Raw genomic sequence first — 13,570 nt, forward strand, 5'->3', positions numbered from 1 at the left:
TTTTTTTTTTTTTTTTTTTTTGTCCTTTTAGCTTACTTTTTCCTTTCCAATCAAAGACCTTAAATCCTTCCATTACTTGGTAGGGTATAGAAATGACTTTCTTAAAACCCTTGTCCTTACTTAATCCTCTTAATTTATTTTCTTGGATCCTTTGAGTCTTACATGGGTGGCTTATTCTTATTGGAGCTAATTTCCTTCATTTTTGGGTGTTAACAATAGTACTAAAGTGGAGGATGAGAATTTGTGTATATGTGCTTCAAGTACTTGATGGATGTTATTGCCCCATAGAGCATGTGTACCATATGCATGATTTTACTGTACAATAAATCTAGATGATCGATGTATGATTCTCCCTTTAGACCGTAAGTAGTTTGGCTAGACAATGACCTAGGATGGAAAGCTCTAGTAGTTCGAGCGCATTAGAATCTTAAGATACGATCAAAGGATGTAGCCATAGTGCTTCAAATTGAACCAAACTTGAGGATTAAAAACTGAGAAATCTGAACACGTGAATCCATGTCAAGACCGTCAAATTGCCCTAGGGTTCTAGAAGACCACTATAGCAACCCTATTAGATAAAGGTAGTCGCCTAGGTTGATAGCAGCCGATACAGTGTTGCATAGCTTCCACTTTTCTTTCCACTCCAATACGATATCATTGAGCTAGACATGAGGCTAATTAGGAATGTGTGACTTGATAGTTCGCTTGGATTACCCAACATGGTGGATCCTTTCTATGGGTGGGTGTTGATCATGCAAGTAATCAGTGGAGCTTGCATGTGTAGAGTGGTAGCTCCCCTCAACCTTGGGTGACTACATGGCCTATGGGACAGGTTTGCCAACTAACCTCTCATGGATGAGGAGCAAGCTAGCACACACCATGCTATCTCAACTTGATAAAGAGAGTTCTTCGAGATAACACCTAAACATTAGATACTGGTTACTACTTCGCATAGGTTAAACCAACTACCCAAGTCTACGAACATAGGAGCCCTCCACCTAGAGCCTAGAGTAAAGTTTGTGATCACCTGCTTGGTTAAGGATGCGATGAGAGCCTACAAGTAGGTTGTTTACTATGTATATTTATATTCTTATCTCCTGGCCGAGGTGGAAGAACGTTTGAGAGCTGTGTGGTCATAGGGTAAGTCACTTTGGAGCGTTAGTCCATTTTTTGTATTTTTTTTTTTTTTTGTGTACTTTGGTTTTGTAATTGAAGCTCGAACCCCTTTACCTCGTTTTTATAAATTTGAAAGGACTGTCTTGTAATTGGATTTTATTTTTTATTTAAATTTTGGTAGTGTCTATCTTTATTTTGATTTGAATTTTATTTATTTTTCATCTTTTATTTTATTTTGATTTAAAATCTATTAATTTTTCATCTTTTATTTTGTCTTTTTAATTGGTCCGAGATTTGGAGTCTAAAAACTTGGGTTGGGACAGATAAATAAATTTGGAGTCTAAAAATTTGGAGTCCCAAGTCTCTTCCAAGACCAGTTTATGGGATCACAACATTAATCACGACTTGTTTTTAATCTCAATAGAAATATTCAGTTTTAGATAGCTACTTGTGTAGTCCCAAGTCCCTCTTCAAGACTGGTTTACGAAATGGTGCATCAACCTTGATCTGTTTCTACACTCAATAGAAATATTTGTCTTTAGATATCTATTTGTGTAGTCCCAATTTCCTCTTCAGGTTTAGTTTACCGAATTGGGTGTTAGCCTTAATCCATTTCTACCTTCAGTAGAAATACTCATCCTTAAGAAACTACCTATATAGTTCCAAGTCCCCTTTGGACTCGTACATAGAATCGCAACTTCAACCTTTATTCCATTCCTACACTCAAGAGGTACTCTCACCTTAGGCCATCTATTCGTGTAGTCCCAAGTCTTGTCCAAGACCGGTGTAACGCCTCATGTCCAGGATGCCTTGTGGCCCCGACATTCCCCTAAATCCCTTGCGACATGGTCATGTGTTACCTACGTTCCTCGCTTCTTAAGAGTGAAGACTATCACCACAAACCAATACAAGTCCTTCTAGAATGCTTTTTCCTCACTCACATGCATCCTAAGAAAAATTTATAAGAGATCACCAACCATAGAATTGATCCAAGTAAAACACCTTTAACCATGGAGTTCCTATGATTGAATCACCGAAAAAGAGAAGGTGCGTAAGAACTTCATGGTTAAGCTTGCTTTACTTAGAGAAATTCAATGTTGGATGACCAAATGAGAGGTCCTTGAAGTCAGATCCACGAAACTAAAGAATTATGACTTTTCTCTAGAGTTTCAGCCAAACCAAGTAAGCTGGTCCCATAAATACACAACCAAGACCGTAAACTTAATATGACACTCATACAGTTACGTACTGTTAGATAAATACGACTCTCCACAATGCTATGATGTTATCCACTCCGAACATAAACTCTCATGGTTTTACTTTGGGCTTCTCCAAAAGGTCTCATACCAATAGAGATAATAGTATTCCCTGATTATAAACTCATGATCATTTCCTAATTAGCCAATGTGAGAATTTCATCAACACCTACCACCCTGCATAAACTTTCCTTATGCCCTAAGTTGCTCTAGATCTCCCATTATGCACAATATCATGATAACATGTTTTTTCTCACCTAGGCAGGATGCAGACTCGTGCTATGTAGCACAGGGGACGCGGAGAAATGCTAGAGTCACTATTTCACCTTTCAAATTTTAGTCCAAATTCTAATAAATATATGTTTTATAATTTGTTGAATGCTTAATATTATTATTACTATTTTAACAATTCTTCAAGAATCTATGATAAGGTGAAATAAAAAATACAATTAGTTAAAAATTGGAACATATATTCTCAAATTTATTGGTCAACCAAAATCTGATTTCTTTTTCTAGAAATTAATTAGGCGGCGGCGAGGACTTGGTCTTTGAACTACTAGTGAGTGACAAGTTCGAAGAAATTTCGAGGAAGAGTCCTTAGTATTCCAAGGTAGGCGTGCTTGAAACCCCGCCAACAACAAAATCCACGAAAAATAAAATTCAACTCCGCGTATGTGGAAGACTATGATTCCAATTTAGATAATTGTTTATAAGCAACTACTGACCACTCGCCTCATTTTGATTAGGTTTCCTTTTCGTTCTTTCCCCCATGTTGTTCGCCGAGATCCCCTCCTGCTCCATCTTCTGCTTCCTCACGATTTTTTTATAGTCTCTTGCGGCGGCCGACTTCCGATCCTCCAGATCATTCTCTTTCTTTGGATTTCATCTGGGTTTCGTTGGATTTCATCTGGGTTTTGTTGGATCTTCTCGATTCTTCTCTCAATTTGAGGTACCTTGTTCATTTTGATTTGAAGTCGACTGCTCTTTTTACTTCTAAGATGGGGATTTTTGTGTTTTAATAATCCTTCTGCTTGACTGAAAACTTGTGACGGGATTTCGGAATTGTTTGTTCTTTTAGATCTTGTAAACTTGATTGCTCGATTCTAGTTCTGTTTTTGAGTTTCGAGCTTATTCTTGTGTTAGCTGAAGGATAGAGTAGTGGAATTGAGAGATTTGTTGTGGTCAATTATTGTCTGGAAATGATGGGAGGACAATCTAGCAAGAACAGATCAGGTCGCGGTGTTGCTTCTTCAGCTCCTTCCGTTCTCATCAATGTTGATTCTCACTATTCAGCTGCACTTAGTTCATATGAAACCGAGTGTGAAAATAATCCAGATTTGCAATCCTTCGATGCTAAACTGCACGAACGGACAAACCAGGCTCTCCATTCGTTAGCCACCGGAATTGGCCCGGGTTCTCTGTCGTTGGATGTGCTCATGGAGATCCCTGAATTTTTACTGGAAATGAATGAAGATGCGGTTAAGTTGATCCTTGCAAGTAAAGAGGATGTATGGAGCAACAAGGAGTTGTTTGAGCTTGTGGATGCATTCTTCGATAACAGTCTCAAAACATTGCATTTCTGTGCGGCGTTGGAGAATTGTCTACGACGCACTCGGGATAGCGAACTCATCATTAAAGTTGCTATCAATCAATTTGAAAGTGGTGAGAATGGAGATGATGAGAGATATGTAAAGACAATTGAAGGGTTGAAGAAGTTTCAGGAGGTTGGGAATCCCTTTGCTCAGGAATTTGTTCAGCTGTTTGTGCCTTTATACAAACAGCATTTGTCCATGTTCAAGAAGTTGCAACATCAGAAGAAGAAGCTTGATAAGAAATATCGCACCATGAAAACATGGAAGAAACTTACAAATGTCTTTCTGGTTACTCTATTTGCATCCATTCTCGTTTTCTCTGTTGTAGCGGCTGCAATGTCTGCACCTCCCGTAGTGATTGCGTTAACTGCTGCACTGGTCGTTCCGATGGGCCCGGTCGGGAAATGGTGTAACACGCTCTGGAATCGGTACTTGAGCCACATCAAAGCAGAGAAGCAACTTATCAACTCTGTGCAAGGTCACACTTACATAGTTCTGAAGGACTTTGAAAACATTCGATTGCTTGTGCAAAAGTTATCGATTCAGTTAGGTTCGTTGTTGCAGAATACCGATCTCGGCATCAGGGAACAGGGTGCTATGCAACTTGTAATAGATGAGATCAAGAAAAACCTAAAAGGGTTTGATGAGACCATAGAGAAGTTGAGTGTACATGCTTCTAAATGCAGCACAGACGTAACAAAAGCAAGAACAGTAATTATTCAGAAAATAGCAATGCATCATAACAGCTGATAGCTTGGTCGGATTTCGTTTCTGAGTCTCATCAGATGCTTGTATGCTACTCTATCAGTATATAACAATAGGGAAGGAAGAGTGAGACGGGCCATAAACAAATGATATACTACTCATCTTATATCTGAAAGATCGAGTCTCGTCAAAGTGAGCTCACTCGTTCGAGTATTTATTTAGGTACGCTTTGAACATGTTGTGATTCAGAAAGATTAGTTACTTATTTATGTCCTTTCTATATGGATGTTGGTTGATGCATGTAACTGTGACCAAGGTACCAAGAGGTGTGGGAATGTATAATAACTTCATCTCTTTGTTCTTCCGTATTCAGAAATATTCGAGTAATTATGGTACTGTTGACTGCTTTTGAGATTACGATTATCGCTCGATGTTTTGAAGGAGATGCTCTCTCGTGACATCGATGGGTTCGGAACGGTAAACACTAATTCAAGTCATTGGTCTTCAATTTTTAGGATTGTTAAATAGTCTTCGGTCTAGCTTTTGAAGTCTCCAAATCTTTGAGGGATCTACCAATTAAAAGATAGTTCTAACTTCCTCCATCTCTGCAATGGTAAGCATTTTCTCGCACATTCGATTTTCGTTTGACTGTTTTTTTCATTCGATTTTCGTTTGACTGTTTTTTTCATTTGATTTTGATGTGAAACCTAATGACTTGAACCAAGGTTAGTCCGTGAAATATTTTTAACTTTGGAACATCAAACAAACAGAAACAGGAGCGATCAAGGTACACACCACTAAGTAGCCATTTGAAATTCTTACGAGTAATACTTGTTGAGATTGCTAATATATGATAGCATGCAAGCTAAAAAATGCATGTTTAGATTATTGAAATGAGTTGAAATGATAAACATATGATACATGTGTTCTTTACCAAGGTTTAAAATTCTCCATAAGATAAATTTTGCTACGCTAGGAACTCTGGATTAAGATTGAGAACTGTATTTTAGGTGATTTTATATGTTTGTCTGAACATTCATGAATAAATTGAGATAAGATTCAAGACTGTCACAAAGCTGTTCCGAGCATGGATCGTGACGTAGGTTGACTCAATGGAGTAAAAACATGGTAAAAGTCTTCACTTTTGGAATAAGATACTCTAAATAATTTTAAGTTCAAATAGTTCAAAAGGAATAAAATTCAAAATAAGATCGGGACAAAATTGACACGAAACCGATAGAGGCTCTAATCGGCTCTCTATGGCACCATCTCTAGATTTGCTCTTGTCCTCGACTACGTCTAGTCATTACTAAAAAAATAGGTAAAATCTAGAGTAAGTACCTTGCTTCTAGTCTCTTGATCGTGTCCATAGTGGATGCTAGGGTACTATGCTCTATACTAACATGGGTCTTAAGTCATTGGTTTTGAGGTGATAAGGTTTGATGAGTCTAGTGCTGAGTTATGCACTTATATATTCCCTCGTCTTTAGACAGGTTTATAGAGAGTGGTATCACCCAAGAAATAATAATAAAAAATAAAAAATAATAATGGAATTTTGCTTTATGCGAAATAATAATAAAAAATAAGAAAATAAAAAATTGGAAAAAGAAAATGAGAAAATGGAATTTTCCAATTTTTACCAAACGTCCCCCATTTTTAACATTTTATGAAGATTTTCAAGGTGCTCAAGAACATAAAAATGGTCAAGGGGTAGATAATTTTTGGGAAAATTCTGTATTTTTCAAGAAAAATGATATTTAAATAATAAAAAATCGTAAATTACCAAAATGCCTCTTGAAGAATGGATAATTACAGAAATGCCACTCTGAACAAAATCAGAATGTCTATAGTGGCCTCCTGCACAAAACGCTTCAAAACTCAAATCTCAGCCGTTGGACCTCCTCCAAAATTGAGGAAGATCTAGAACACTCACACCTCATCACATCCAACGATTAGAATTCAAAATCTAGGTCGGTAAAACCCTGGTCGGAACAGATAATTCTGACGAATGATCCAGAAAACTCAAGGATGAAATTGTGATGATTATGGACGTTTCAATGGCGGTGGATCATTCATCTATAAGTTATGGAGTTGGGGCAACTAATAGGAACAAGAAACGAGCTCAATGAAACCTTAATCAAGTGTTAAGAGCGTTTAAATTTTGGGTATAGTGTTCCCAAAATTATTCCAAATTCGGAAGGTACAGTCATCTTTCTCCTTCAAACTTGCTCCTACACGTTTTAAAGAGGATTACCCAGAAGTTTGGTGGAGCAAGGAAGCTTTGAAAGTGCCCCTATCTTATTCCCCCAACTCTATGAGCCATTGCAGGAACTCCAAGGAATACTCAAAATCCAATCCAAGACTATAGGCATATTCGTCGGATAAATCATATACCAAGTAATTTTTGCACACTTAAGGATCATTTTGAAGAAGGCCGCCAAGGGAGACGACCTTAGAAACAAGCGTAATTGAAGATATTCAATATCGGTTAAGTTTTGGGGAAGAAATTCAAGTTGGTTACGGCCCTTAATGCCCAAAATTGTTTGATGAAGGAGTCAAGGGCTTATATGGCCTAGTTGGAGCTACCCAATAGAAGGAAAAATCGCATTTTGGGTTGAGTTGCAAATCGAGGGAAGGAACTCAAAATTCGCCTCAACCATGTCCATCTAGCTTCTAAGAATTATCCCTTTAGTTTAAGAAAGTATAAGGAAGATCTTTGGTGAAGGAGGCGAGGCCTCATAATGCTTGCATCGTCGTAACCATTAAAAAAAACCTCTGGGTTTACTCCAGCGACAAATGAGTTTTCTCCTAACTTTGGACGCCTGTAACTTACACTATAGTTCACGAGTAGGTGAAATATCTATTCCAAACTCTTCCTTGACACTTTATCTTTAAGTTTCATGAAGGAATCGAAAGGAGAAACGCTATGAAATGGGTTAGTAGACTCCATTTTTAGACGAAGGAGCAACACCACGTAACGTCTTCTTCCCCTGTGGGAGGAAGAAGATGATGGTGTGGCCGATTCAACTTAACCAGCCACATCAACCCTAAAACCGACCCCCTTTAGCTTTTCATCAAATTAAACCCCTTTTTTGGTCGGTTCTCACAAAAGTCTCAATGGTTCCAGAAAATAGACTCATTAAGGAAGCTACTATAGAAAATTCAGATGAAAACGATTTCTGGAAGCTCAAGAAACAGGATCCCGAACACCGGACAAGAGGTAAGTAGCCACCTTGGACTTTTCTCAAGAAATACTTGTGTAGAAATTGCTTGGATTTATATATTAACCCTAAAAAAAAAGTATGAATTAAGGTTACATGGAAGAAAAATCGAAAGAACGGTGAGATTATGTAATGCTAAAATTTCTTGGGATTTAGGTAATGCTAAAATTTCTTGGGATTTAGGTAATGCTAAAATAACTCTCAAAATGAACCCCCTGCTTATAAAATTTTAATGTTGTGCATATTATGACATGTTGAGATTATGTATGAAATTTGGTGGCCATTAGATAAGGTTAAGTAGGAAAACCAAGTAACGGTAAAAAAAATGACCATAATGCCCATAAGGAAGACTACCTACAGTTTAACCCCTAAACGCCCTCCAAATATTATGAAATGTTGCATAAGTCCTTATCTCAGGAGGTTGTATAAGGTAGTGAAGTGACTTTACGTCTAAGAATGTTTGATTAATCCACCACACCTAAATGGTGTGAATGTTATCTTATTTATAATCAAATAAATTACAAGGATATGGAAATAGTAATAAATGGAAATAACAATAAATGGAAAGATACCTATGGTAATAAAGCAAATATCTTGTCTTATAATAAAATATCAAATATAAATATATGGTAAACTATAATTTATTACTCAATATCCTAACACCCCACCGCAAGCTAAGCGTCGGATTTACACGAACGTGAAGCTTGAATCTGAAAAATTCAAAGAGGTTGAGAAACACTTTTTGTGAAGATGTCAACAACCTGGTTCAGAGGAGGCGTAGAGAAACACTTTCTTGGCCATCAAAAATTGCAGAGGGATCGCCGCTCTGCAGCGATGCTGCCTTGGCTTCAACGAGAATATGTTAACCCATGAAGAGGAATTGTCGCTTAGCGACGATGCTGCCTTGGCTCTGGTGAGAATATGTCTAACCCCAAGAAGTAGAAGGGGAAACCTAGAGCAAGGGACAAAGACAATGTTGAAGCCGGAAGAGTCGCCACATTGGGCGAAGGAGCCAATTTTGGCGAGAAGGGCAGTCGGAAGAGTCGCCTCATCGGGCGAAGAAGCCAATTTTGGCAAGAAGGGCGGCGACAACTTGGTTGGCGAATAGGCCAGTGCGGCACCCAAATTCCGAAGGTAAATCTCTGCAAAAGGTTGATAGGTTTAGGTTAGGGTTTATGTGAAGGATGAAGGTTGATTGGGAAGAAAATGAGAGAGACTATATTGGCCAAGGGGAAAACCGATTGGGTTGGAAAAGGTGAGGTTGTATGTACAGAGTATGACGAAAGGTGATTTGGAGGTCAATAGGGTGGAGCCGAAGAGTAATCAATCGGCTCCGACTACGGCAGCCATGAAGACTGCCCCTGCGGCGTCAAAACCAGCAGGGGTGGTGGAGAAGAAGATTAGAGGATTCAAAAGCCATTGAAAAGAAAGGATCGGGGTTGTTAAACCGAGAGGGCTCTGATACCATGTGAATGTTTGATTAATCCACCACACCTAAATGGTGTGAAAGTTATCTTATTTATAATCAAATGAATTACAAGGATATGGAAATAGTAATAAATGGAAATAACAATAAATGGAAAGATACCTATGATAATAAGGCAAATATTAGATATTTGCCTTATAATAAAATATCAAATATAATATATATGGTAAACTATAATTTATTACTAAATATCCTTAACACCCCACCGCAAGCTAAGCGTCGGATTTAAACGAACGTGAAGCTTGAATCTGAAAAATTCAAAGAGGTTGAGAAACACTTTTCATGAAGATGCTAACAACCCGGTTCTTGGCCATCAAAAATTGCAGAGGGATCGCCGCTCAGCGGCGATGCTGCCTTGGCTTCGGCGAGAATATGTCTAACCCATGAAGAGGAATTGTCGCTTAGCGACGATGCTGCCTTGGCTCTGGTGAGAATATGTCTAACCCCAAGAAGTAGAAGGGGAAACCTAGAGCAAGGGACAAAGACAATGTTGAAGCCGGAAGAGTCGCCACATTGGGCGAAGGAGCCAATTTTGGCAAGAAGGGCGGCGACAACTTGGTTGGCGAATAGGCCAGTGCGGCACCCAAATTCCGAAGGTAAATCTCTGCAAAAGGTTGATGGGCTTGTTGAGATTCCATATAATTGATGAGGATCTTGAGATTAGGGTTTCTGTGAAGAATGAAGGGTTGATTGGGAAAAAAATGAGAGAGACTATATTGGCCAAGGGGAAAACCGATTGGGTTGGAAAAGGTGAGGTTGTATGTACAGAGTATGACGAAAGGTGATTTGGAGGTCAATAGGGTAGAGCCGAAGAGTAATCAATCGGCTCCACCTGCAGCAGCCATGAAGACTGCCCTTGCGTCATAAAAGCAAGCAGAGGTGGTGGAGAAGAAGATTAGAGGATTCAAAAGCCATTGAAAAGAAAGGATCGGGGTTGTTAAACTAAGATGGCTCTGATACCATAAGAATGTTTGATTAATCCACCACACCTAAATGGTGTGAATGTTATCTTATTTATAATCAAATAAATTACAAGGAAATGTAAATAGTAATAAATGGAAAGATACATATGGTAATAAGGCAAATATCTTGCCTTATAATAAAATATCAAATATAATATATATGGTAAACTATAATTTATTACTCAATATCCTTAACAATGTACTATGACGGCTAACGAGGTATCCATGAAACGAGAGATTCCTCACATGTACCCTTGAGCTCTAATAAGATTCTACGTGCACAAGATCTCGTTGGGCTATTCCTAAGGAGAACTCTTAAGTTCCAAGCTCGACCCAAGACATTATGCATAAAACCTAAGATCACTAAGAACCTAAGAAAAACACCTAGGTGAATGCAAATAACGTATTTAACAAGTTGCTTGGATCCATGCCCGAAGTAACCATTATTTCCTATTCCTCTTTAGGTGATGTCTTGCTATATGTACTATGAGTTGGACCTAATATTTCTCTAACCTAAATGAGATGCCCTACGTCACAATTTGGCAGTAGGATGCCACAATTATGTCGACGCCACCTATGCGCTCATGGGAGAAAACTAGGGGTTACTTTGGAAAAATACTTCCAAGACTAATATATGATGCATAATATGATAATCCCCTAAAGTTTAGTTCTTGAAAATGTAACAAGAAGTCGTATCCTAGCTCAAGATCACAATTAAGAGCCTACAATAGGCTACTTACTAAGTTTTACTCACTCCATGTTTATCATTGTTTTCAGGTAACTAGGAGCTAGTCGTGGATGGGAGTGGACTTTGGAGTGAGGGCCATGGATCAACCTATCTTTAACTTACTATATTTTGTGTCCGCTTTTTATTTTGTGTTTTCGAACTAGCCTATATATTTACTACTTTATTATATTACTAATACGTATGTAAAAACTTATGTTTAACTATGTTTTTAAATAAATAAATAACTCGGGTCTTTACATGAGCTATCCACTTCCACTCCATACTCAATACATAACACTAGTTTTAGTCCTAAAACAAACACCGGGATAACCTACTAGGTCACATGGTTGATAAACAAAATGAACCTAAGCATAAAAGGTGTGTAAGATTTGGATTACGATTCAAAATCTAAATTTGGCTCATAGTTGTCCCAACATTCCCTTGCCTTCTTTGGAGTCATGATTCTAACATCCTATAATAGCATGACATCTTCTTGCTATCCTACAAATGAATCTTAGCACATCTGACCAAAGTGAAAGAACATATGATCATGATATACCATGTATAAGACGAGTCTACGTAGCAAGGTGACTTACAAAATAAGATGAGAGTCTAAGTAGAGTTGTACCTAGTGTTTAGGGTTAAGGGTTAAAAAAAAAACTTTCCCTCTCAATCTCGTGGTATAGGCCTTATAGAACGAATTTCGGTCAAGTTCTTTAATTTGGTAGTTAAAGCCCTAGGTCTATGGGTCTTTTTAAACCCCAAAAGTCAACATATTGGATAGAACAATCTAGATACCCTACTCAAACTCTTTACAGGATGTCTTGCTTTGCACGATTTCATAACCTAGACTACGTCGACGGAGACGCAGGAAAATGTCAAGTTGACTATGTCTGTTCTTGTCACGACCCATTCTCCAGACAATTTGAAGATCGGGTTGTGACAGAAAACCTTTAGGAAGTTTCCAGTATTTTTTTTCATTGATACATTTCACATTAGGGAGTCGTTGAAAACTTATTTTTTAGGTTAATTTACTAGTTGTTAAGATTCAAAACTAGCCCTTTTTATCTTCAAATTTAAAAAACAAAGCATGTATATCAATATTTTTTAAAATATAAGCAACGTATTGAAAGAAAAATAGGAAGAAAGAGTAACACAACGCTCTAGGAATAGTCACCTGTTAGAGATATCCACAGGATGAGGTAGGGATAGAGAAGCCTTTGCCATTCCATCTCCGCCACCTATTTCATTCTCTATCTCCGTGCAATTCTCCATTTATTTTTACGGGAATCAGGGCGAGATTGTTTATAATTCTCCATGGTTAAAAAAATGAATTAATAATAGTTTATAATTGAACCAAAATTCAACCATATGTGTACCCAAAAGGCAATTGTATTAATTGGATTGTTGAATCATACTCCCCACTCCTTTATTAAACCTCAATTATTTAGTCCCTCATCTCATTCTTGATTTCATTTCAGCCGTGGATTTCCAAACCAAGTTTGTTAAAGTACCCACCGTGACACTGTCAGAGCTTTGTGTGTCGAATGCCATTTGAAGACAGAAGCAGAGGATCTAGGGGTGGAGGAAAGCCAACGGTGGAGAGATCATGAAGCTCCCAAATTTAGGCTTCTGTTTCTTCTTCTTCTTCATCTTGTTTGCGCTCCAAACAGCTTCTCCCACATTCCCGGAAGCCTCCACCATATCACTGCCTAACTGCTTTGGCTTTTTCTTGTTCGGAGATTCCTATGTCGACGCCGGAAATAACAACTACATCAATACCACTGCTGACTTTCAGGCTAACTTTCCGCCCTACGGCAAAACCTTCTTCCACCTCCCCACCGGCAGGTTTACCGATGGCCGTACTATTCCAGATTTTTTAGGTAAACACTCCCCGATTGATATATTTCTCGAAACAAACGAAAAGGAAAGAAACATAAATCTTCTTTTTTATGAGCTTTTAAACTTCACTAACTAAAATAAGTGACATTAGTTGAATAAGTTACTAACTTATGAACCAGTAACATGGGTAATAATTTAGACCAAGTTTTGTGGTGGTAGACTAAGATGGTTAGTAATTCTTGATTTAATAGAAAGTTTAGAGAGCTAGTAAAATACTCTCGAGATGTATGTTTTTTCACAACAACAAAAGAGAATTGAAGAGCTAAAGGTTTCTTTGCTCCAAAAGAAGTTTACTATCCTTGTTACTCTGTCTCTTTTACTTGTTTCGATTCGATATAATTACAATTGAGGGTCACATCCAACAAATTTTATATAAAAATTAGTTTTTGTAATGCAATACTCAAACCTTTTAATTTGTGTTATGTTATTTTAGAATACATTTTCGAAAAATGAGAATCAAATAAAAACCATATGAAATAATTGATTTGACGTATGGTTATAATGTGTTTTTTTTTTTTTTTTTTTTTTTTTTTTTTTTTTTTTTTTTTTTTTTTTTTTTTTTTTTTTTTTTTTTTTTTTTTTTTTTTTTTTTTTTTTTTTTTT

General features: G+C 37.5%; 2 protein-coding genes across 3 annotated transcripts in view; both read left to right on the top strand.

Annotated features, from left to right (window-relative positions):
* The first annotated feature begins 2,999 nt into the window (after nucleotides 1-2,999).
* Nucleotides 3,000-5,056, top strand: LOC111499512 (UPF0496 protein At2g18630-like). Its single transcript, XM_023151071.1, has 2 exons — nucleotides 3,000-3,321; nucleotides 3,516-5,056. The coding sequence occupies exon 2, from the start codon at nucleotides 3,572-3,574 to the stop codon at nucleotides 4,712-4,714; it is 1,143 nt and encodes a 380-aa protein (XP_023006839.1). The 5' UTR covers nucleotides 3,000-3,321; nucleotides 3,516-3,571; the 3' UTR covers nucleotides 4,715-5,056.
* Nucleotides 5,057-5,200: 144 nt separating this feature from the next.
* Nucleotides 5,201-13,570, top strand: part of LOC111499513 (GDSL esterase/lipase 2-like) — a 9,801-nt gene continuing 1,431 nt past the window's right edge. The window contains exons 1-2 of one of the 2 annotated variants that reach the window (XM_023151073.1): nucleotides 5,201-5,456; nucleotides 12,547-12,948. In XM_023151073.1, the coding sequence (XP_023006841.1) occupies nucleotides 12,675-12,948 (274 nt within the window). In that variant the 5' untranslated portion in view covers nucleotides 5,201-5,456; nucleotides 12,547-12,674. Of the gene's footprint in view, nucleotides 5,457-12,546; nucleotides 12,949-13,570 lie in introns of those variants that run through there. The other variant, XM_023151072.1, reaches the window with a different exon arrangement.

Source organism: Cucurbita maxima, unplaced genomic scaffold (genome assembly GCF_002738345.1).
Source record: "Cucurbita maxima cultivar Rimu unplaced genomic scaffold, Cmax_1.0 Cma_Scf00027, whole genome shotgun sequence".
In the NCBI taxonomy this organism is placed as follows: domain Eukaryota; kingdom Viridiplantae; phylum Streptophyta; class Magnoliopsida; order Cucurbitales; family Cucurbitaceae; genus Cucurbita; species Cucurbita maxima.